Here is a 21,720-nt window from a genome sequence, read left to right on the forward strand (position 1 = left end):
TTATCGATTAGACTCTTAAACCATCGCAACAAATTCGATTACAAGTTCCAGCGTCGGCCGCGTTTTCTTGCTGCAAAATACTTCATTTTTAAATTTGTGAATTTTTCGTTAGTTATAAAAAGTCAGGTGAGTTGCGCTGCTATCCACGAGCATTGTGAAAACTTGTAGAACACGTTTAAATATCTAAGTAAGTGCCGAAAGATATAAGTGGCGCTGTTTCACTCAAAATCGAAGTAACCCCCCTACCTGTAGTTGTGTAAAATCGCTGTAAATATTGAATTAAAAGCGCCATATTGTGCAATTTTCGGCTGCTTATCAAATCGTTTAAAGTGCGTCGCCTGGATTAGTTAAGCATTGCGATTGATTAAACTAGTATTAGCCGCGCCATTTGCCCCACGCCCATAAACAAACGCCGACAAACCCACTTCGTTTTCCTCGTCCGCTTTAGTACAGTCGCTTGAGTGGAAAGCGACGTGCGTGTGTGTGAGTGCTAGGAAAGGGCGACTGCGAGAGAGAGCGCGCGTTCGAGAAACTCGTTTAGCTTCTGTTTTTGAGCGTTTCGTGCGTTTCCCCTCTTTCGTGTTCGGTTCTGTTTGGAATTTTATCAGGGCGCAAAAATAATATACCCTAAAGCGAACGAAAAAGTTCAACTATAAGTGTTGCATATAAAACGCGTTAATAAGCCACGCAATTGTGTTATTCAACTTTTCTTCAAGTGTAGTGTCCGAAAGAGGTCAGTCACAAAAATCTCACGTGTTATTCCGCACATTTAATTTGTCTTGCAGCGTGAACATGTCGAGCAAATCCCGACGTGCTGGCACCGCCACGCCGCAGCCCGGCAACACCTCCACCCCCCGGCCGCCATCGGCGGGTCCGCAGCCGCCGCCGCCGTCCACTCACTCGCAGACGGCCTCCAGCCCCCTCAGCCCCACCCGGCACTCGCGCGTGGCCGAGAAGGTGGAGCTGCAGAACCTGAACGATCGCCTGGCCACCTACATTGACCGGGTGCGCAACCTGGAGACGGAGAACTCCCGCCTCACCATCGAGGTGCAGACCACCAGGGACACGGTCACCCGCGAGACCACCAACATCAAGAACATCTTCGAGGCCGAGCTGCTGGAGACGCGCCGTCTGCTCGATGACACGGCTCGGGATCGCGCACGTGCCGAGATCGATATCAAGCGTCTCTGGGAGGAGAACGAGGAGCTCAAGAACAAGCTGGACAAGAAGAACAAGGAGTGCACCACTGCAGAGGGTAAGTGCTTGGAAACTGAATCGATTAGAAAATCATATAATTGTAGGGCAAAGAAAGCAGAGTAATGATAAAATTAAAACTAAGAAGAAACAAAAGGCGTGGTTTCCAGCAAAAACAAAACATTCATTAAGTTGCTGAACTGTATATGATGATTATCCCATGATATTCCTCCCTTTCTATGACAAAATCATCCCTCTTCTGAATTTAACGAACATTAATTAATTGATTATCCCAACCCGCAGGCAATGTCCGCATGTACGAGTCGCGCGCCAACGAGCTGAACAACAAATACAACCAGGCCAACGCCGATCGGAAGAAGCTTAACGACGACCTGAATGAGGCGCTAAAGGAGCTGGAGCGACTGCGCAAGCAGTTCGAGGAAACGCGCAAGAACCTGGAGCAGGAGACACTGTCGCGTGTTGACCTGGAGAACACCATTCAGAGTCTGCGCGAGGAGCTCTCGTTCAAGGATCAGATCCACTCGCAGGAGATCAACGAGTCGCGCCGCATCAAACAGACGGAGTACAGCGAGATCGACGGTCGCCTCAGCTCCGAGTACGATGCCAAGTTGAAGCAGTCGCTGCAGGAGCTGCGCGCCCAGTACGAGGAGCAGATGCTCATTAATCGCGATGAAATCCAAGCCCTCTACGAGGACAAGATCCAGCGACTGCAAGAGGCCGCCGCACGCACATCCAATTCCACGCACAAGTCCATCGAGGAGCTGCGCTCCACTCGTGTGCGTATCGAAGGGCTCAACGCCCATATCCACGACCTGGAGCAAGCCAACGCCGACCTCAATTCGCGCATCCGTGAGCTGGAGCGCCAACTGGACAACGATCGCGAACGCCACGGTCAAGAGATAGACCTTCTCGAGAAAGAGCTCGTTCGGCTGCGCGAAGAGATGACGCAACAGCTCAAGGAGTACCAGGACCTTATGGACATCAAGGTGAGCTTTAATACTTGTCTAAACTCGGTTACGTATTAACACTTAAATCTATTTATTCTGCTTAGGTCTCCCTTGATTTGGAAATCGCCGCATACGACAAGCTGCTGGTGGGCGAGGAGGCTCGTTTGAACATCACCCCGGCCACCAACACGGCCACAGTGCAGTCCTTCAGCCAGTCGCTGCGCAACTCCACGCGTGCCACGCCATCGCGTCGCACTCCCTCTGCTGCTGTGAAGCGCAAACGCGCCGTGGTCGACGAGTCGGAGGATCACAGCGTCTCCGATTACTATGTGTCCGCCAGTGCCAAGGGCAGCGTGGAGATCAAGGAGATCGATCCCGAGGGCAAGTTCGTAAGGCTGTTCAACAAGGGCAGCGACGAGGTGGCCATCGGTGGCTGGCAGCTGCAGCGTCTGATCAACGAGAACGGTCCTTCGACCACTTATAAGTTCCATCGGTCGGTAAAGATCGAGCCAAACGGCGTGATCACCGTTTGGTCGGCGGACACCAGGGCCTCGCACGAGCCGCCATCTAGCCTTGTGATGAAGTCTCAGAAGTGGGTCTCCGCCGACAACACCAGGACGATTTTGTTGAACTCCGACGGCGAGGCCGTGGCCAATCTGGATCGCATCAAGCGCGTTGTGTCCCAACACACATCCTCCTCCCGGCTGAGTCGTCGTCGCAGCGTCAGCGCCGTGGACGGCAATGAGCAGCTCTACCACCAGCAGGGCGATCCTCAGCAGTCAAACGAGAAGTGCGCCATTATGTAAAATCAAACGCAGCAGAACCAGACAAACAAAACAAGCACACACGAAGATCATAATTTAGAACCCAAAAACACACGCCGAGGTACAGAGATTTATTATTCAGCTAAGTTATTTTTTGTGGCCGCAGCGCCAGTTATTTAATCAAAAACAAAAACATTTGTGTAGAGATCTGCTGCTCAAGCAGCTAAAACTGAATCTTCTTTCGTTTGTACACTTTCGTTTTCCCTTTCTTAACCAATTCTATAGTTTATTGTTTCGATTTTTTTCTGTTTCCACGTTAACCGATCCCATTGTAAACTTTATTTGGTATAAACTGGAGAGGCCTCCTCTTATGCCACATAGAATTTACATACGTAACACGTTCACTTCTTGTATTCGCGGCGGCAAGAACTTTGAAAATATTGCAAGAAAACAATATTTTCGATGTACTTACGCTCCACCACCTACATACTTAGTAAATTAGTTTTAAGCAATATCCCAGATAAACCAGTCCGACGTCAGCAACCAAGTAAAAAACAACAACGAGCACGTAGTGAGGGATTTATAAGAAACAACAAATGCTTCTGACAACAGACATATTTATTTAAGTATTTTTTGTACAATCAACATAAAATACATTATACATTATACATATACATACATACATTATATATATAGACTCATGCCTACGGAAGTGACAAACAGCCAGCAATACATATATATTTTTAGCCATGGCCATAGGGTTTACGATCCACCACAACGGCTTTCTCCCGGTTTAGACCGGTTCTTGAGCTTCCTGCAGACATTTTACCAGAAAAGCAACAATAAGAACAACAAACACAACAATTACAAAAGCAACAAATAAAAAAAAAATGAAAGAAAATGGAAGTACATGTAGCGGCTCAGCGATCCGTCGCATTTTTTATGGGTGGGCGTGGTCGCGTTTTACGCCGGCCAAACAAATGCAACGCCCACACAGACTATTATACAAAAACTGATGAATACAACTAAATTTTAAGTACATCTACGTTTATGTATGTAATTGCTAATAATTTGATAATTAAAAAATAAAGAAACCATGTTTAATAAAAATTAAAAAGAAGCTTTTATCTTGCAAGAGAAAACAATTTTAAAAAAAGTATTAAAAAGTTCTAAAGAGAGGGTGTATACTGAAACCAATACGCTCCCACGAATTCGGTAATTGTAGGGTATGCATTTCACTTTCGTCGCCTGGTGGCCCTTTTTTCGTCACTCGCTTTGCGTTTCTATTCGTCGCCATGAGTTATTTTTGGATTTATTTTTTCTGCGTTTGTATTAGTTGCCTAAATTCTTGTTCAACGCGTGTGTTTGCTCATAAACTTTATTTTTGAGTGACTTATCGATTAATTTTGAGTGCAGGACGTTTCAAAACCAACGTGCTTTTTCACATTTATAAATATCATTTCTCTTCATATCCGACCATGATTGTTTCTTTCAAAAATGTGAGGTGTCAACCCTGGCGATAGAGAAGAGAGCAAAATCCACTCAAACGAAACGCACTCAACGCGAAAGATGCGGTGTAAAGTTCGTTCAACTGGCAAATGCAGTGACCGTTCAACCCGCGATAACGATAACAAAAGTATCTCAAGGTTGCTTGCAATTGCATTTCTGATTATTCTCTCTATTTTTCTCTCTCTTATTCCAACCGCAGCCGCAAAAACAAACTCAAACTCGAGCTAATCGCTGCATAAATTTGCTGTTCGAATTGAACAATTGAACAGTCTCAGTTCGCAGCTGAAATCGGAAATAAGCGACGAAAGCAGCAGTGCGAGCAAAAATCAAGTAATAATAATCATCAATAAGCAGCTGTTTGCATTAGCGTGTTTTGAAGGTGAGTTTGTACACATATATTGCATAAATTCAAGTACAAATAGCGTTGCCAAGTGAGAACGAAAGTGTTTTCCATGGGGGCAACGCCATAAATGGGTTAATTGTCAATAATGGCCAAGTATTTGCGGCTTATCAGCTGATTTGAACAATAAACACACACGAAAAACACAAATGAATGGGCCGCATTACTCGTGTATCTTATCCCACAATATCAACATCTAATCTAAATCCTGGGTTGGGCTAGTTAACGATAACGCCTTTGTTTTCCATATCGGAACTGTCATTTTTTACTGAAAAGTAAGGATATCATATTCTGCACGTATTTTATAAATATTTCAAAACTCTTTCAGCTTAACAATGAGATTGGTCATCTTGGAAACCAGCGACTCGGTGGGCAAGTGGGCGGCCAAATATGTGATGAAACGCATCAATGACTTTCAGCCGAATGCCGACAGGTATGCATATACATATAAACTATATACATTTGCCATTTGGTAACAGCCACTATTCTTTAGATACTTTGTTTTGGGCCTGCCCACGGGATCCACGCCATTGGGAATGTACAAAGAACTAATCGAGTTTCACAAGCAGGGCAAGGTATCCTTTCAGTTCGTGAAAACCTTCAATATGGATGAGTATGTGGGTGAGTTATTGTTAAATAACGATTACTAGATCAATTGTCAATTGTGCCCCATTGTTTGTCTAGGACTGGCCAGAGATCACCATGAGAGCTATCACTACTTCATGTGGAACAATTTCTTCAAACACATCGACATTGAGCCCAAGAATGTGCACATTTTGGATGGCAATGCAGCTGATCTGGTGGCCGAGTGCAATAAGTTCGAGGATCAGATCCGCGAAGCTGGAGGAGTGGAGCTGTTCATCGGTGGCATTGGACCCGATGGCCATATTGCCTTCAATGAGCCCGGCTCCTCGTTGGTGTCCCGAACGCGGGTGAAAACTCTGGCGCAGGATACACTGGAAGCGAATGCTCGGTTCTTTGAGAACGACATGAGCAAGGTGCCCAAACAGGCATTAACCGTGGGTGTTGGCACTGTGATGGACTCCAAGGAGGTGATGATCCTCATCACTGGAGCTCACAAGGCATTTGCCCTGTACAAGGCGATCGAGGAGGGTGTGAATCACATGTGGACCGTCAGTGCCTTCCAGCAGCATAAAAATACCCTGATGATCTGCGACGAGGATGCCACTTTGGAGCTGAGAGTTAAGACCGTCAAATACTTCAAGGTATGCCCGCCCTCGATATCGTCCATTTTGTAGACGAACTGGGCATAGAAATGGTATACTGGTGCTTTAGGGTCTGCCGAAGGTGTTGGTCTAATAACCCCCAATCACACTTGTAAATTTGCCTAATCTTTGGAAACAGAAGTTGGATACATGAGCACTCTTATATGGTTGTTAGTTAAGTCTAAGAATTTTGCATGCCTATATGCTTGTAATATTAAAGCTTCCACGGTTGTAGGTATATGGTTAAGTAGAACGTTAAGAGAAACAGAAGCTTGTTAACGACTGGCCGATTCTGGCCATTCCCACAATTTCACAGGGCATTCTCAGAGATCTAGACGAAGGCTCCCCACTGGAGGGCTACATAAACTGATATTGCGTAAAGTATACAGCTTTATTTTCACTTTTACCATGCCAAACTGCACATTTAGAGACCAAAGCTATTTTTAAGTATATGGAACTGATTTCAAGGACTATCTCTGCGATTCAAAAAAGTAATGATTATCGGATGGAAGACTGCCTGCGTCTATAAACTAGTTCTTATAAGCTCATTAAGTTAGAATAATCCAGCTAAAAAAAATAAATCAAAATTTAATATTTCCTTTGAATGCCCTTTTATCCAATTTATATAATCTTAAGAAAAAAAAGCAATTCTCTTTATAAAATCTTAGGACCTTGACATTAATTAAAATATAAATATACTTGCAGTCACGTTATTTTTGTAATAAACTCTAATTAATATTAATATTAATTATTATATGTACCATTTTTTCAGAGCCTGATGGACGTCCATTCCAAGCTGATAGAGCAACAAAAGACGACGTAACCCCAGATTCCCCAGGGCATAATAAAGATCTGGATTCCATCGTTACCAGCATTATAGTTTGTCAAATCGAAATGAAACGAATTTTTATACAATACATATATTTTTAAACGTTATCGCTTTAAATTTTTTTAAATTTGTGCGAAATATGTTAAAAAGTCTTTTATTTCAAAGGTGTAAATATTAAGCAGCCCATAAATATTCAAAGTTCAAGTTCATTGTATACTTTTGTGGTTTCCATTTTATTCTCTAAATGTTATATAATTACAAATATGTGTACTCTAAAGCGTATAAAAGTGGTGGCTATGCCAGTCGAGAAGGGTTCGTCAGATTCTGGACAGGATCTTGTTGTCCGTGTAGACGAACTCCTCGTGATCCTCGATCAGGCGGAAGAGCTCCTTGGCATAGTAGATAGATCGCACCGACTCCTCGAGAATGAGCTGGTGGTTTTGGACGGCCCGTCGCACCTGTTCGTGTATGAACATGGCCTCCAGCCGCTTGGCCCGCTGAGTCAGACGACAGGCCTCGTTGTTCCGGAGACGCGCTTCCCCCGCCGTCAGACGGCGCTCCACGACGGGCTGATGGCGAGCCGCGTGGCTGTGGTAGCTGCAGATGTCGCCGATGACGCCGGCATTCACATTGAAGATTCCGTCGGAGGCGCTGATCACCGTTCTGCAGACGGCCGGAGTGCAGACCATTTCGCGTGCCAAGTGCTCACGGATCATCTCCTGCAGGGCTTCTCGGCGTGCGATGGTCAGATAGCCCCTGCGTATGTACTTCCTGCCAATCTTCTCACGCATCGATTTGAAGCAGAAGACTTGGGTGCCCCAGCATTTGCCTTTGAGTGGCTTGGGATTCTTGCGATCTGCCCGGGGATCCCGGAAAAGTTGCCTCTTCACCCGCTTCAGGCTCTCCTTTTGGGGCGTCAGTCGCTCTGGGAGCAGGCAACTGTTCACCTGGTGCCACACTTCGCCGGGTGTACTCAGTGCCATTGCACTTGTGGTCCTCCAGTACATCTTGTGACCCATGCCGTTCATCAGATACAGCTGGCGGATGCACTCGTTGAGGAAGCTCCTCTTCGTGGGGCTCTTAAAGTTGGGCGGATTATTGAGCACGTAGTGATCTCGCTTGTACACCACACAGTAGCCGTAGTCCTTGTCTCCGGTGAGGATGCCTGGTTTCTGGTACACGATCAGCTGCTGGTCCTTGTAGTCAATGGGCGAGTTGAAGATGAAGATCTGATTCTTCAGGGCCTCCTCCTCGTTGGGAGTGCGGAACATCATCAGCTTCTTGGAATTCGTGGACTGAGCCATGGCTATCGGCGGTTGGAGTGTGAGTGATAATGATGAGGTTGATTTGGTGGGTTTATATAGTGCGACAGGTAGTCGATGTGGGTGGTGTTCTGACCTGCTTGTGATTTTGACCAGGTCAACGGCTGGGATTTTTCGAAGCTTTAAATTCTTATGGCCGATTTTATACCTGGGATGCGACAGATGGTCTTCCAGATCTCAGTATTGCCTGCCAATTCGCCTTTCCCCTAAGAAAAACCAGGTATAGATAACAATAGGAAATGTTTAAGCAACTGTTAGAATGCATTTCGCTTAAGATCAGGCATAACTGCATAACTTATACTTTTGTTTAAATAATAAAAATCAGTGGTAAGTTATATTTCAAAAAGTCTCTAGCCGTTTTGAAATAAAAGAGTTACCAGAATGGATAAATCGTGATTTTTAGGGTTACAATATTGAATATTGAATATATAAACGGGAAATCCTATTGCACTAAAAGATTTGCAGTCCATAAGTTATGGTATCTTATCTTTTATATCAATAAGTTACAATTATTATTAAACGGATTAGGCTGATTTTTCCTAAGAATTTTATTTATTTAAATTACAAGTAAGTTTGTAAGTGAGCTACGTTATGATGTTACCTAAAAAAATAAAAAATTAAAAACATATATTATTATATATGTTCATAATGTTCATAATTGATTTCACATATGTCACATAAGTGTTGGCTAAAAGGAGTCCACAAAGTAATTTGGTTAATCTGGATTTTGATTTCGGTCAAACATTTCCTTGTGCTAATTCTAGCGTTTCACATTTTAACTGAGATTAGAAAAGCCACCAGTCAGAAACAGAAAGTTAAGAATATATAGTAAGATATTGCAGTTAATAACTTCAACAGGAAAATTATCCAAAGTAAGCTGGGTAATTAGCCAATGTATAGAGTCTATTAGAACAAATCCCAAAATGGATTTAATTTTAAGTTGTGGCTGGTAGCATTTACTATAACTTTGTCAACTTTGTGTTAATCCGGACCAGGTGTTTGGATTGGGCCATAAAGAGCGACGCATTTGGGCCCAGCAAGTCGGACAGGAAAGTGGACCAAATTCGCGGGCAGGTAAAGCTCCTTGCCAGGTAAAAGCCCCTGTTGCGGAAACCCTTGCTTTTGGTGTGACATATAAGGCAAGGGGTGGATGATTGCAGCTGTCAGAGAGAATCGAGTCTTCGAATCGACAACAACATGGGCAACGTAATGGATCGCAAGGTGTCCTGCTCAGAGGCACGTGCCACAAACACCACGCCCACTCCGATTGTGAGTGAAAAGGAGACGGAGGCGCCACTGAAGCAACAAGTGCTGGAGCCGCAGGAGATTGTGCCCAATTTGTCGTTCCATTTGTTCAGCTATCGGCAGCAAATGGGCAGCAAGAAGCACCAGTTGATGAAGTGGGCCACATCCAAGTTGGTACTCACCGAGGAGCTGCTCAAGTTGCAAACGCAACGACTGGCAGATACCAACGAGTCCTGGACCGACTTTGCATCCTTGTACGCGGACAAGGATGATGAGGAGAATCGTGCACCAACTGCTGACGATACATTAGTTCAGGAACTAAGCAACCTGAAAAACTATCGAATGGAATTGAGGGACACCATTCTGGAGTTTGCCCAGGAGAAGATGAAGAAGCGGGAGAAAAAGAAGTTGAAGCGCCTGAAACGACGCACCCTGATCTCCTCCAAGAAACCCAGCAACAAGAATAAGATCGACTACTGGTATCCACATACGGAGGTCGAGGAGACGGTGGACTTGGATCCTCAGGATCACACGGAAGTCATTGTCATCGATTAGGTTAGCATTATAATTTTATACTTTAGTCGTTATTCTTGTTGTAATTGTACATATACACTAATAAGCTTAGGGAATATTCAAAATATAAAAATATTATATACATACATACATACGACTACCTGATACCCATTACTCATAATGCAGTTCAAAGGGTTTATGCAATTTAACTTTTAATGTTTTTTGCTTTTATACGAACATTACACTCTCCACATTTACAATTTTGATACTGACTTTTTTGGCCCCATCTCCACGTGCTAGACCTTCTTGCGGACAAAGTGATCGTAGAACACAACATACCCGAACTTGGGAGAGTAGACCATCGAGCGCTTGGCGTTCCTCGAGTAAATGTTGAACTGACCGCCCACCGAAATCATCTTGTGGTCACCGCGATGCATGAACATCAGTCCGAAGTGGTGGTCGTGCATCACCTGGAAGTTATCGCTGTCCGTGTACTTGACCACGTTATACCGGGGATTCGAGTAGCTGAGATGGTGGGGCATGGGCTTCAGGCGCGAGCGACCTTGGAAGACTCCCCGCCAGTCCGTGTGCTTGATTGCCTCGCGGAAGCAGTTGCGCCAGCTCATGTCCAGGTCTATGTAGCCGGAGATCTCCGAGCCGTCCACGTGGATGTACGAGGTAAAAACGATGGTCTGAAATGCAATTAATTGAAAGGAGAGCATATCAGCTAGGAAGTCGAGCCTACCGAGAGTATCTTGTTCAAATTGAGCAGCTCGCGGGCCTTGAACTCCAGAAGCACTGGGTCCCTGTTCGTCGGCGGCAGGAGGTCGCTGAAGAGGCCCACGTGTGCCAGCTTCGGCCTAATGGCCTCCAGGGCCATGTCAACTCTTTTCACATACTCTTCGGCGGTGTAGGGTATCTTGGTGGTTCGGTAGCCCAGCTGGACGATGGTCTTGATCGTGCTATCATTGCCCAGATATCTGTGGTCCGTGACGGTGGCAAACGAGGAGATGTAGTCATTGTAATTGTCGAACTCCAATACGCTGAAGTCCACGCTCTTTCCCTGGGTGGCCATACTAATCCTACTGCTGTGTGGTGTGGATGGACTTCAGCCAAGAGCAGATTCCTGCTCCTTTGTGCGGTTCAGAAAAAAGCCCCTTCTAATGTGTGAGTGTTATATTTAAAAGAGTGTGTTTGTGTCGTGTTAGTTTGTTGATTATTTATTTACATTTTGTTGGGCTGTCACCCCACTTGTTAATATATATTCATATATTACAGGTATATACAATCATTTGTATTTCTAACCCACCACATGGAGGACTCACAAGGGAAACACGCCGGTTCCAAAGGATTTCGGGCTTTGGAAAATCTAAAACAGGATATCGCCTACAACCACTATTTGAATTCGTTTGTCAAGCTGGAGGACAGGCGGTATCTGCCCAACGATAATATCATACATCAACTAGTCCCCCTGAGGTTCGCAGTGGGAACAAGCGTGATGACGCCCACCCAGTTCAACGAGGAGCACTTCTCCCCACTGGGAACGCGCTTCTATTTCAGCGATCATAATGTCACCAATGATCCACTGACTATGGCACTTCTCAAGAGAGAAAAGCTGAATGCAACTAAAACGATTTCAGTAAGATTTGTAATCATGAACTTTTAGTAAGGTAACTTTTTGTGTTGAATTTACCCGTAGACCATCGTATTCGTGAGCACCCGAGACTCCAAGGGCTTCAATATATCCGGCTACATCGACTTGGAACACAGTTTGCGCAGGTACAAGACCGCTGGATCGAAGTCTCATCCGTGGGCAGATATTTTTGCCGGTCGCCGCCGCCTGGAGCCCAATCAACATGATCTGAGCTTCATCAATTGGAGCAACGGCAGGGTGTTCTCCAATGACTCGGATAACTACAAGGTTATTCCGGATGCCGTCAAGGGTTTGTGCTTCGCGCACAAGGGCGATGGTTCGATGCTCAGCATAGAGAAGTATATAACCGAAGAGCATCCGTTGTGCAAATTTATAGAATCACCGAAACACGGATCCACTGTCGTCTACGATCATTATATACGGCGAAAGATGTGATTGCTGCCAGTTCACATTATAATCGAAACATAAATTCAGAATGCACTTCAACCGATCATCAAAGAGCTTTTCCTGGCAATCAACGAATTTTAGAAATCAAAACAATATCGTGATCATGAAGCTGGCAGCCAGGGAGAGGATAAACAATCGCCAGACTGACTGATGCCGCCGACGTCATGGACAAGCGTCGCAGGGAAATGCGCGAGAGCACGTTGCGTATACGACATGTGGTACGGACTCTCCGCTGCCGTGAACTGGAGAGAGTTTCCCCCAGCTGAGATCCCATTCTTGGCCGTGCCAGTGAGTTCCGGCAGTCAGTAGGCGTGCGAAGCGCTCCAAGACTGGGTGCTTCCGTTGCGTGAAAATAAATTGTGTAGAAGAAAGACGGCACTTTGTATCTGCTAGTTTTGAATTCTTTTTTTTCTGTGGCAGTCTGTGTGTGCGTCTGTAGATATAGATTTGTACATATGCAGCTGGGAAGTGAACACGAAATGGCTGCTGCATTTAGAAAATTCAATTAGTTTCGAGTGTGTTGAGGTAAACGAAAAAATGCGCCTTTGTCCAGTTGTCATCTATGCATTTATAATCGTCATCGGGTTTCTGGAGGGGATTATCGCCCTTGGCGGCGACGATCGCAATGAAATCACAGTGGGTAGGTCCCTCCATTAATCGGTTAGTGATAGCAAAAGCTCAATGTTTTGCCCTTGAAGGTGCCATTTTCTACGAGAACGAGAAGGAGATCGAGCTCAGCTTCGATCAGGCCTTTCGCGAGGTGAACAACATTAAGTTCTCGGAGCTTCGATTCGTGACCATCAAGCGCTATATGCCCACCAACGACAGCTTCCTTCTGCAGCAGATTAGTAAGTAAATACGCTCGGATGCAGGAGAACCAAGTTACGAGAAATTCATCTTCCGTGTGTAGCATGTGAACTGATTTCCGATGGCGTTGCGGCTATTTTCGGACCAAGTTCAAAGGCAGCCAGTGGTAAGCAAAGCATATACACACAAACACACACAGTGTGTGTGGACATGGCCCAAAACATATGTTCGCGATGTGACGGTTCCCCTTCCTTCCGTGGCAGATATTGTTGCGCAAATCGCGAACGCGACCGGCATTCCACACATTGAGTACGATTTGAAGCTGGAGGCCACGCGCCAGGAGCAGCTCAACCACCAGATGTCCGTCAATGTGGCACCCTCCTTGTCCGTACTCTCGCGCGCCTACTTCGAGATCATCAAGTCCAACTACGAGTGGCGCACCTTCACTCTGATCTATGAGACTCCGGAGGGTAAGTAGTGCCTGGATATCCCGTACAGATATGAACTGCATTTCAAGTCCTTAGGCCTGGCGCGCCTGCAGGATCTGATGAACATCCAAGCGCTGAACAGTGACTATGTCAAGCTGCGAAATTTGGCAGACTATGCGGATGACTATCGGATATTGTGGAAGGAAACAGACGAGACTTTCCACGAACAGCGCATCATTTTGGACTGTGAGCCGAAGACCCTAAAGGAGCTGCTAAAAGTATCCATAGACTTTAAGTTGCAGGGCCCGTTTAGGGTAATTCCACATCTATGAAAGCGAGAAAGTGGTTACTAAGTCACTTTATCTTTAGAACTGGTTTCTTACCCATCTGGACACGCACAACTCGGGTCTGAGGGACATTTATAATGAGGACTTCAAGGCCAACATTACCTCGGTGCGATTGAAAGTGGTGGACGCAAATCCATTCGAGAGAAAGAAGACCCGGCTGACCAAAGTGGATGTAAGTAGATCCCCAACTGACTGCAGCTGCCTTGGATCTAATCTAGCATACTCCCCAGCAAATATTGGGCAACCAAACCATGTTGCCCATTCTCATCTACGACGCTGTCGTCCTGTTTGCCAGTTCTGCCCGAAATGTTATTGCTGCCATGCAGCCCTTCCATCCACCCAATCGACATTGCGGCAGTCCGTCTCCTTGGATGCTGGGGGCATTTATAGTCAACGAGATGAAGACCATTTCCGAGGATGATGTGGAACCGCACTTCAAGACCGAAAATATGAAGCTTGACGAGAATGGGCAGCGTATCCACTTCAACCTGGAGATCTACAAGCCAACGGTGAACGAACCAATGATGGTCTGGACACCAGACAATGGAATAAAGAAGCGTCGCCTCAACTTGGAACTGGAAAGTGCCGGCACCACCCAGGATTTCTCGGAGCAGCGCAAGGTGTATACAGTGGTTACCCACTACGAGGAGCCCTACTTCATGATGAAGTTGGTTTTATAGCAGTTACTTAGTTTTCAGCGGACTACAGCCTTTCTTTATTCCTTCTAGGGAGGATCACGAGAACTTCAGAGGCAGGGAAAAGTACGAGGGCTATGCCGTGGATCTCATTAGCAAGCTTTCCGAGCTCTTGGAGTTCGATTACGAATTCATGATCGTTAATGGCAATGGCAAATACAATCCGGAGACGAAGCAGTGGGACGGAATCATCCGGAAACTGATAGACCACGTAGGTTCTGCCAGAAGAGTGGTAGTAACTCCACTTGATATTTGTATCTTTTATACCCAGCATGCCCAAATTGGCGTCTGCGATCTGACCATTACCCAAATGCGACGCTCTGTGGTGGACTTCACGGTGCCCTTCATGCAGTTGGGCATTAGCATTCTGCACTACAAGAGTCCTCCGGAGCCGAAGAATCAGTTTGCCTTCCTGGAACCGTTTGCCGTCGAGGTCTGGATCTATATGATCTTTGCCCAGTTGATAATGACTTTGGCTTTTGTTTTCATCGCCAGGTGGGATTAGGTTACCGCTCTGTTTCGAAGCTTAATTGACTTTCCTTACAGGCTTTCGTATCGCGAATGGTTGCCACCGAATCCCGCCATTCAGGATCCAGATGAGCTGGAGAATATCTGGAATGTGAACAACTCGACCTGGCTGATGGTGGGATCCATTATGCAACAGGGCTGCGACATTCTACCAAGGTCTCAGATTATATACTATATAATATTAATGGGAATCGAAATGTAAACTCTTCACACTCACAGAGGTCCACACATGCGCATACTCACTGGGATGTGGTGGTTCTTCGCCCTGATGATGCTCAGTACCTACACGGCCAACTTGGCCGCCTTCCTGACCAGCAACAAGTGGCAGAGCAGCATAAAGAGCCTGCAGGACCTCATCGAACAGGACGAGGTGCATTTCGGTAGCATGCGCGGTGGCAGCACCTCGTTGTTCTTCTCGGAGTCGAATGACACCGATTACCAGCGAGCTTGGAACCAGATGAAGGACTTCAATCCGTCGGCCTTCACCAGCACCAACAAAGAGGGAGTGGCACGTGTGCGCAAGGAGAAGGGCGGCTATGCCTTCCTAATGGAGACCACCAGTCTGACCTACAATATTGAACGGAACTGCGATCTCACCCAAATTGGCGAGCAGATCGGGGAGAAGCACTACGGCCTGGCCGTGCCACTGGGTGAGTAGCTGTGCCGGCAGTGGAGGGAGTTGGGATATTACTTTCTTCCATTTCAACCAGGCTCTGATTACCGCACCAATCTCAGCGTGTCCATTCTCCAGCTGAGCGAAAGGGGCGAGCTGCAGAAGATGAAGAACAAGTGGTGGAAGAACCACAATGTAACCTGTGACTCCTACCACGAGGTGGACGGTGACGAGCTGTCTATTATTGAGTTGGGTGGAGTGTTTCTTGTTCTGGCAGGTGGCGTTCTCATCGGCGTCATCCTGGGCATCTTTGAGTTCCTGTGGAACGTGCAGAATGTGGCGGTGGAGGAGCGAGTGACTCCGTGGCAGGCTTTCAAGGCGGAGCTCATCTTTGCCCTAAAGTTCTGGGTCCGCAAGAAGCCGATGCGCATCTCCAGCAGCAGCGACAAGTCGTCCTCCAGGCGATCGTCCGGTTCCAGGCGCAGCTCCAAGGAAAAGTCACGCAGCAAGACAGTCAGCTAGGCGGTCGGAAAATTGGACGATTGACGTCTTCTACTTTGGCATTTCATTAGAGAGTCGTATTGGAAATGAGGCACTCCATGGTGTCCACATATATTGTGAGCTATATTTGTAGAATTATTTAAGAACACAGAAAGCGCATTTTGGGTATATTGAATGTTCTGCAGATTTTACGAAACTTTCAATGAAATTTTTAAATTATAACTAATTTTAGTAAACCTTTCAGTTGGCTCTAATGTTTTAATAGTTGATAATAAATGATTTTACCTTAAAAGATTAAATAAAAAAATATTTGTATGTATGAATGTATAGTTAGTTAGTTGTGAAATTATGTTCTATAAATTGTTTTGAAAGTGTCTTGCCTAATTTTAGAGCACATTTAGTTTTCTTTCACTGTTTCATTTCCAGCTAATGGTCGTGTCTGCATGGTCTAGATAAAAGAGTATAGAGTATAGACGCTAGACGCTAGAGTCTAGACATGTGGTGCTTGCTCTTCTCGGCGAGCATGGAACCCACCCACAATGGCCGCTGTTCTCCATGACGTAGTAAGTCTCGCAGAGATCGCTCGTGGCGGAGGTTTAAAAAATATACATTTTTTGTGATTGTCAGTGCTCGTGGAGCGTTGCCCGGATCTGGCCGATTTCTGGCTGGGAATTATATGGCTGCGCGTTAAAAAATATAGATTTTTAGTGCTATATTTTTCTAGTGCTCTGTTTAAAGTTGTAGTAATGCACGGTCTACAGTTCCTGGTTCTTCTGGCACTAGCAATATCCAGTGGCGCCAATGATTTAGTGGTCAAAATCGGTTGGTTGATAACTCAAGAGTATGTCCAAAATGTACAAACTGTTTTCGTTTAGGAGCCATTTTCTTCGACACGGAAATGAAGTTGGCCGATGCCTTTAGTGCGGCACTCGAGGAAGTGAATGCAGTAAATCCCGCTCTCAAACTGGAGGCAATCAAGCGCTATGTGACCGTCGACGACAGCATTGTCCTGCAGGATATTTGTGAGTACTGGCGGAAGTGCGCAAGTAGTGCACAATTAACCCTATAAATCTAACTGCTTTAGCTTGCGACTTGATTGGAAGTGGGGTGGCCGCTATTTTCGGACCAAGTTCAAAGACAAACAGCGGTAAGTTTCATTTTCCTACGTATACCATACCCTCTCTGGGATATATTATTTTTAAAACGAATCATATGGTTCGGCGTCATAAAATAAATTGTCTAGCTGCATATACGTGCGTATACAAAATCCATTAAAGAGAACGTATAGAGAAAGAGCAGCGAGGAGATCTTCTAAAGGCTCGTCAACCTCGTTAATGATTCTTCAAAATACCCAAAACACACTCTCACACAATTCGGTCATAAAATTGGGCTGCCCAACGTTGGATCCAAATATTTTTGCAGTAAATAAAGCGTCCGGTGGTTGGGGACCATTTGGAGCAGAGCCAAGAAAAATGTTTGCGTTGTGCTCTTTGTGTTTTGATCGCCACTTTCGTTGTGCGTTCCGCTGGTTCCTCCGATCATTCTAAACAAAAATAAACACCCCCACACTCGCTCTCCTTCTCCCCCCTATTCACCATAGATATCGTCGAGGTACTGTGCAATATGACGGGTATACCGCATCTGCAGTTCGATTGGCATCCCCAGCAGTCGAGCAGGGAGCGCATGAACCACCAACTCACAGTGAATGTGGCTCCAATGGAGCTCTTTCTGTCCGCCGCCTTCTCAGACATCTTGGCCAGCAAGACCTTCGACTGGAAGTCCTTTACCATAGCCTACGAGAGGAGTTCCCGTATGTATCGTAATCTATCATCCTCGATAGTTTGGGTATAATTAGTATTTAACTTTATGCTTACATATAACATTTGCATTTACAATAGTTTATTTGCTTTTTTATGCTTTCCCTCTAACTTTAAATTCCTTAGTAGCGTACTGTAAACCTCTTAGACCATCCAAGTTATCTTAACATATCCTTTCCCACAAAGACCTTATTCGCCTGCAGCACATCCTAGCATGGAAGCAGCTCCACAAAGCCGGGATCAAGATGCAGGAATTCGAACGAGGAGATGATTACAGGATTCTGTGGAAGCGCATCAACAACGCTCGTGAAAAGTTCGTCCTTCTGGACTGTCCATCCGACATTTTGGTGGACGTAATCAATGCCTCGATTGGATATAATATGACTGGTTCATTTAACGTCAGTACTTAATAGCAGTTTAGTATCTTAAAATCAAGTATTAATCTTTATTACTTTCCAAATCAACAGCATTTATTTCTTACCAACTTGGATACACATCTGAGTGGCATTGATGGATTCTACTCCCGGGATTTCACCGTCGCCGTGGCAGCTGTCAGGATACGAACCTATGTGCCTCCGCCGGTTCACGATGAAATAGATGTGTTTGACAACAGTGTGGATACCAGGGTAAAATCGAAGAATTGAACTTTTGTGCTCATTTAATTTGTCCTTTGTATAGTTTTCCTCACTTGGATCCCAGCTCGTGTATGATTCCATCGTGCTGTTCTACAATGCTCTCTTGGAAATAAGTCAGCTTCCAGGATTCTACATACCTAACTTTAGCTGCGGACGTGGCTTCTGGCAGCCAGGACCGCGTCTGGTGGAGCAAATGAAGCAGGCAAGTTGTTCATTCATTTATACGGACAGCCAGACAAACGGACAAGAAAACGGACAAGAAAACGGACATGTACTAAGGTCGAGTCCACTGTTAAAAATTTCTCAAAAAGCAATTTGGCAAGGTCAATATGTACTAACTCTTTTGGATTTTTTTTAGATAACCCCAAAGATGGTAAAACCACCCTTTAAAACACAAAGGCTACAGATAAATGCTGATGGCCAGCGAGATGATTTTAATCTTGAAGTTTACAACCCCATCATTGATCGCGTAACTCACATATGGAACAAGGAGTTTCAGCTTGTGGACTTTGAAAAACTGCGCGAGAACTCAACACAAGCCCTTAAACAGAAGAGACTTCAGAACAAAGAGGATTTCTCCCAGAAACCCATCAGATACACAGTGGCCACTCGAGTGGGCAAACCGTACTTCAGCTGGCGGTAAGTTGGGAAACTGTCTTATATCTTATCTTATTATTATTCATTATTATTAGTGAGGAACCCGAAGGAGTCCACTTCGAGGGCAATGAACGCTTTGAGGGCTATGCCGTGGATTTGATTTACATGTTGGCCCAAGAGTGCAAGTTCGATTTCAACTTTGAGCCAGTTAGGGATAACAAATATGGCAGTTACGATGCGAACACAGATGAATGGGATGGCATAATCAGGCAGTTGATTGATAATGTGAGAAACTTAAATATCATAGATATTATGATATATTTATTTTTTATTAATATTTAATCTCTTTCGTTTTATCATAGAATGCTCAAATTGGAATCTGTGACTTGACCATAACCCAAGCGCGTCGTTCGGTGGTGGACTTCACTGTACCCTTCATGCAGCTGGGCATAAGTATTCTCTCGTACAAGGAGCCTCCACCGAAGGCGGATATATATGCCTTCCTAAATCCGTACAATGCCGAGGTATGGCTATTCGTAATGATTGCAATGATGATCACGGCCTTTGCACTGATCTTCACCGGTCGCATTGATCAATATGAGTGGGATCAGCCGGTGGAGAATGTGAATCGCGAAATGGAGCGACAGAACATCTGGCATCTGAGCAACGCATTGTGGCTAGTGTTGGGCTCGATACTTAATCAAGGTTGCGATCTATTGCCCAGGCAAGTGGAAGATCTTCGACTTCTAGCTTATACTAACTAGTGGGATTTTCATTAATCCAAACGTACCTTTCCATTTAGGGGCCTTCCCATGCGTTTGCTGACCGCCTTCTGGTGGATCTTTGCCCTGCTAATCTCCCAGACATACATAGCCAAGTTGGCCGCCTTTATAACCTCGTCGAAGATTGCTGGCGATATTGGATCCTTGCACGATTTGGTGGACCAAAACAAGGTGCAATTTGGCACCATTCGTGGCGGCGCCACTTCGGTGTACTTCTCCGAATCGAACGACACCGACAACCGGATGGCGTGGAACAAGATGTTGTCCTTCAAGCCGGATGCCTTCACCAAGAACAACGAGGAGGGCGTGGATCGGGTGAAGCTGAGCAAGGGTACCTACGCCTTTCTAATGGAGACCACCAATCTGCAGTATTACGTGCAGCGCAACTGCGAGCTAACCCAGATCGGTGAAAGTTTTGGGGAGAAGCACTATGGCATTGCAGTGCCGTTGAGTAAGTTACTACGTTTAATGAACGTTCTTATCTAGTTTTCCTTTAACTTTCACAAACAGATGCCGACTTTCGTTCCAATCTCAGCGTGGGAATCCTGAGGCTCAGCGAGAGGGGCGAGCTCTTCAAGCTGCGGAACAAGTGGTTCAACAGCAATGAAAGCACCTGCGACTCGAATGTCCCGACCATCGATGATGGCCAGTTCGACATGGATTCGGTGGGTGGACTGTTCGTGGTGCTGATCGTCGGCGTGGTCGTTGCACTCGTGATCGGTGTCGCCGAGTTTTTGTGGCACGTGCAGCGCATTTCGGTGAAGGAGAAGGTGAGCTGACCCACTTCCTGGTTGGACACTTACTTATATTCAAATCCATTTCAGATTCCACCCATGCTGGCACTCAAGGCGGAGTTTTACTTTGTGATTCGATTCTGGTTGACCCGAAAACCGCTGCACACCTATCGCCAAAGTCGAGATTCAACTTCGACGGGTTACTCATCGCTGGAGCAGATTACAAGTGCTTCCAGTGCGAAAAAGAAAAAAAAGTCGAGGAGAATCGAAAAGTAGCGGAGTGAAAAGGCTTGCGAACATTCAGTAAAATAGAATTAAGATTAGTATAAGGATATTTTACAATCGATCCTTCGGAAGCTCTACATACGACAATTGTTAATTTTTTAGAACTAAGTGATAGTAAGGTAATAAAACAAATAATAAATATACATTGAACTACAAAGATGACATTTTTTAACAATAGTATCTGAACTAAATGCATTAACTTAGTTTGCCAATCAAAAGTTTCTGTTTTACCAATTCAAGTGCCAAAATCAATGCTATTAAACTTCATTTTATTTGCAATGTTAATTTAATTAAATTTAAAAATAGGCAACAGTAAGTGATAACACTTACCATATGCGTACACATTTACATATTTTTGTTATCTAAAACAATTTGTTTAACTTGATTTGCGAGAAACATGACAAGAACACAAATCGCCTTGTATATGTATGCAAAATGCATGCTGGTCCATAAATACCAATTAATATTTAACCCGCAATAAAAAATACACAGACAATAAAACAGTTTGTGGTTTTTTTTAGAAACGTTTTTCCAAGCTCCAAAAAAAAGTGAGAGTTGTGGCATAAATAACAATATCACAAATGGTACAATGTGGTTTGAGCATTCGCAGCAGCGTAAACAATTCGACCAACGAATTCAAATAAAGGAAGAGAAGTCGAACACACATTTATTCAAATGAAATGAAATCAAATCAAATGAAAGCGAGCAGAAAACCCTGTCAAAAAAGTCCTTAGACCGATGGGCGAAAATCTAGTGGAAAGGACTCCGGAAAACTAAACAGAGGTCGACCCACATTTAACCCTAGTCCCCCTCAACCATTCAACATCCATTCACACGCACTCTTTGCCACTTGCCACAATGTTTTTGTGTGTGTGTGTGG

General features: G+C 45.0%; 8 protein-coding genes across 11 annotated transcripts; 6 read left to right on the forward strand and 2 right to left on the reverse strand.

Moving 5' to 3' along the window:
• The first annotated feature begins 21 nt into the window (after nt 1–21).
• On the forward strand, nt 22–3,598 carry LOC6613493 (lamin Dm0). 2 transcript variants are annotated; one of them, XM_002037926.2, is made up of 4 exons: nt 22–126; nt 786–1,255; nt 1,498–2,201; nt 2,267–3,598. In XM_002037926.2, the coding sequence occupies exons 2-4, from the start codon at nt 793–795 to the stop codon at nt 2,966–2,968; spliced, it is 1,869 nt and encodes a 622-aa protein (XP_002037962.1). In that variant the 5' UTR covers nt 22–126; nt 786–792; the 3' UTR covers nt 2,969–3,598. The 2 variants fall into 2 exon arrangements, with proteins under 2 accessions (XP_002037962.1, XP_032572679.1); XM_032716788.1 differs by lacking the exon at nt 22–126 and adding an exon at nt 628–733.
• Nucleotides 3,599–4,685: 1,087 nt separating this feature from the next.
• Nucleotides 4,686–7,017, forward strand: LOC6613494 (glucosamine-6-phosphate isomerase). Of its 3 annotated transcripts, none has more exons than XM_032716860.1 (6): nt 4,686–4,814; nt 5,164–5,268; nt 5,329–5,456; nt 5,520–6,061; nt 6,378–6,442; nt 6,834–7,017. In XM_032716860.1, the coding sequence occupies exons 2-5, from the start codon at nt 5,171–5,173 to the stop codon at nt 6,429–6,431; spliced, it is 822 nt and encodes a 273-aa protein (XP_032572751.1). In that variant the 5' UTR covers nt 4,686–4,814; nt 5,164–5,170; the 3' UTR covers nt 6,432–6,442; nt 6,834–7,017. The 3 variants fall into 3 exon arrangements, with proteins under 3 accessions (XP_032572751.1, XP_002037963.1, XP_032572756.1); XM_002037927.2 differs by having other exon boundaries at nt 6,378–6,437; XM_032716865.1 differs by lacking the exon at nt 6,378–6,442 and having other exon boundaries at nt 4,687–4,814; nt 6,834–6,997.
• A 63-nt stretch (nt 7,018–7,080) lies between these two features.
• Nucleotides 7,081–8,244, reverse strand: LOC6613495. Its single transcript, XM_002037928.2, has one exon. The coding sequence runs from the start codon at nt 8,192–8,194 to the stop codon at nt 7,208–7,210; it is 987 nt and encodes a 328-aa protein (XP_002037964.1). The 5' UTR covers nt 8,195–8,244; the 3' UTR covers nt 7,081–7,207.
• A 1,120-nt stretch (nt 8,245–9,364) lies between these two features.
• On the forward strand, nt 9,365–10,084 carry LOC6613496. Its single transcript, XM_002037929.2, has one exon. The coding sequence runs from the start codon at nt 9,410–9,412 to the stop codon at nt 10,010–10,012; it is 603 nt and encodes a 200-aa protein (XP_002037965.1). The 5' UTR covers nt 9,365–9,409; the 3' UTR covers nt 10,013–10,084.
• Nucleotides 10,085–10,165: 81 nt separating this feature from the next.
• Nucleotides 10,166–11,217, reverse strand: LOC6613497 (cilia- and flagella-associated protein 299). Its single transcript, XM_002037930.2, has 2 exons — nt 10,716–11,217; nt 10,166–10,662 (listed from the first exon to the last, which is right to left on the reverse strand). Exons 1-2 carry the CDS (start codon nt 11,043–11,045, stop codon nt 10,267–10,269), a joined length of 726 nt encoding a protein of 241 aa, XP_002037966.1. The 5' UTR covers nt 11,046–11,217; the 3' UTR covers nt 10,166–10,266.
• Nucleotides 11,218–11,244: 27 nt separating this feature from the next.
• On the forward strand, nt 11,245–12,438 carry LOC6613498 (cilia- and flagella-associated protein 299). The gene is made up of 2 exons (XM_002037931.2): nt 11,245–11,609; nt 11,670–12,438. Exons 1-2 carry the CDS (start codon nt 11,283–11,285, stop codon nt 12,057–12,059), a joined length of 717 nt encoding a protein of 238 aa, XP_002037967.2. The 5' UTR covers nt 11,245–11,282; the 3' UTR covers nt 12,060–12,438.
• A 94-nt stretch (nt 12,439–12,532) lies between these two features.
• LOC6613500 (glutamate receptor ionotropic, kainate 2) lies at nt 12,533–16,319 on the forward strand. Its single transcript, XM_032722165.1, has 12 exons — nt 12,533–12,711; nt 12,770–12,919; nt 12,982–13,044; nt 13,142–13,348; nt 13,403–13,620; nt 13,676–13,825; nt 13,884–14,320; nt 14,382–14,559; nt 14,620–14,843; nt 14,895–15,032; nt 15,096–15,526; nt 15,587–16,319. Exons 1-12 carry the CDS (start codon nt 12,609–12,611, stop codon nt 16,009–16,011), a joined length of 2,724 nt encoding a protein of 907 aa, XP_032578056.1. The 5' UTR covers nt 12,533–12,608; the 3' UTR covers nt 16,012–16,319.
• A 145-nt stretch (nt 16,320–16,464) lies between these two features.
• On the forward strand, nt 16,465–20,997 carry LOC6613502 (glutamate receptor ionotropic, kainate 2). The gene is made up of 14 exons (XM_002037935.2): nt 16,465–16,553; nt 16,618–16,812; nt 16,866–17,012; nt 17,075–17,137; nt 17,591–17,800; nt 17,994–18,205; nt 18,275–18,433; nt 18,486–18,644; nt 18,801–19,081; nt 19,135–19,324; nt 19,402–19,763; nt 19,842–20,272; nt 20,332–20,591; nt 20,646–20,997. Coding segments are annotated over exons 1-14 (2,856 nt in total). The 5' UTR covers nt 16,465–16,552; the 3' UTR covers nt 20,832–20,997.
• The last annotated feature ends 723 nt before the right edge of the window (nt 20,998–21,720 follow it).

The sequence above is a fragment of the Drosophila sechellia genome, chromosome 2L, assembly GCF_004382195.2.
Source record: "Drosophila sechellia strain sech25 chromosome 2L, ASM438219v1, whole genome shotgun sequence".
In the NCBI taxonomy this organism is placed as follows: Eukaryota; Metazoa; Arthropoda; class Insecta; order Diptera; family Drosophilidae; genus Drosophila; species Drosophila sechellia.

Coding starts and splice junctions, on each gene's coding strand:
- LOC6613493 (XM_002037926.2), top strand. CDS start 793: ATGTCGAGCAAATCCCGACGTGCTGGCACCGCCACGCCGCAGCCCGGC. Junction 1,256..1,497: donor GGAGTGCACCACTGCAGAGG/GTAAGTGCTTGG, acceptor CCCAACCCGCAG/GCAATGTCCGCATGTACGAG. Junction 2,202..2,266: donor AGGACCTTATGGACATCAAG/GTGAGCTTTAAT, acceptor TATTCTGCTTAG/GTCTCCCTTGATTTGGAAAT.
- LOC6613494 (XM_032716860.1), top strand. CDS start 5,171: ATGAGATTGGTCATCTTGGAAACCAGCGACTCGGTGGGCAAGTGGGCG. Junction 5,269..5,328: donor TTTCAGCCGAATGCCGACAG/GTATGCATATAC, acceptor ACTATTCTTTAG/ATACTTTGTTTTGGGCCTGC. Junction 6,062..6,377: donor AGACCGTCAAATACTTCAAG/GTATGCCCGCCC, acceptor ACAATTTCACAG/GGCATTCTCAGAGATCTAGA.
- LOC6613495 (XM_002037928.2), bottom strand. CDS start 8,194: ATGGCTCAGTCCACGAATTCCAAGAAGCTGATGATGTTCCGCACTCCC.
- LOC6613496 (XM_002037929.2), top strand. CDS start 9,410: ATGGGCAACGTAATGGATCGCAAGGTGTCCTGCTCAGAGGCACGTGCC.
- LOC6613497 (XM_002037930.2), bottom strand. CDS start 11,045: ATGGCCACCCAGGGAAAGAGCGTGGACTTCAGCGTATTGGAGTTCGAC. Junction 10,663..10,715: donor ATTTGAACAAGATACTCTCG/GTAGGCTCGACT, acceptor ATTGCATTTCAG/ACCATCGTTTTTACCTCGTA.
- LOC6613498 (XM_002037931.2), top strand. CDS start 11,283: ATGGAGGACTCACAAGGGAAACACGCCGGTTCCAAAGGATTTCGGGCT. Junction 11,610..11,669: donor ATGCAACTAAAACGATTTCA/GTAAGATTTGTA, acceptor ATTTACCCGTAG/ACCATCGTATTCGTGAGCAC.
- LOC6613500 (XM_032722165.1), top strand. CDS start 12,609: ATGCGCCTTTGTCCAGTTGTCATCTATGCATTTATAATCGTCATCGGG. Junction 13,826..13,883: donor CCCGGCTGACCAAAGTGGAT/GTAAGTAGATCC, acceptor CATACTCCCCAG/CAAATATTGGGCAACCAAAC. Junction 14,560..14,619: donor TCCGGAAACTGATAGACCAC/GTAGGTTCTGCC, acceptor TTTTATACCCAG/CATGCCCAAATTGGCGTCTG.
- LOC6613502 (XM_002037935.2), top strand. Junction 17,013..17,074: donor CATTGTCCTGCAGGATATTT/GTGAGTACTGGC, acceptor TAACTGCTTTAG/CTTGCGACTTGATTGGAAGT. Junction 20,273..20,331: donor TGGCATTGCAGTGCCGTTGA/GTAAGTTACTAC, acceptor TTTCACAAACAG/ATGCCGACTTTCGTTCCAAT.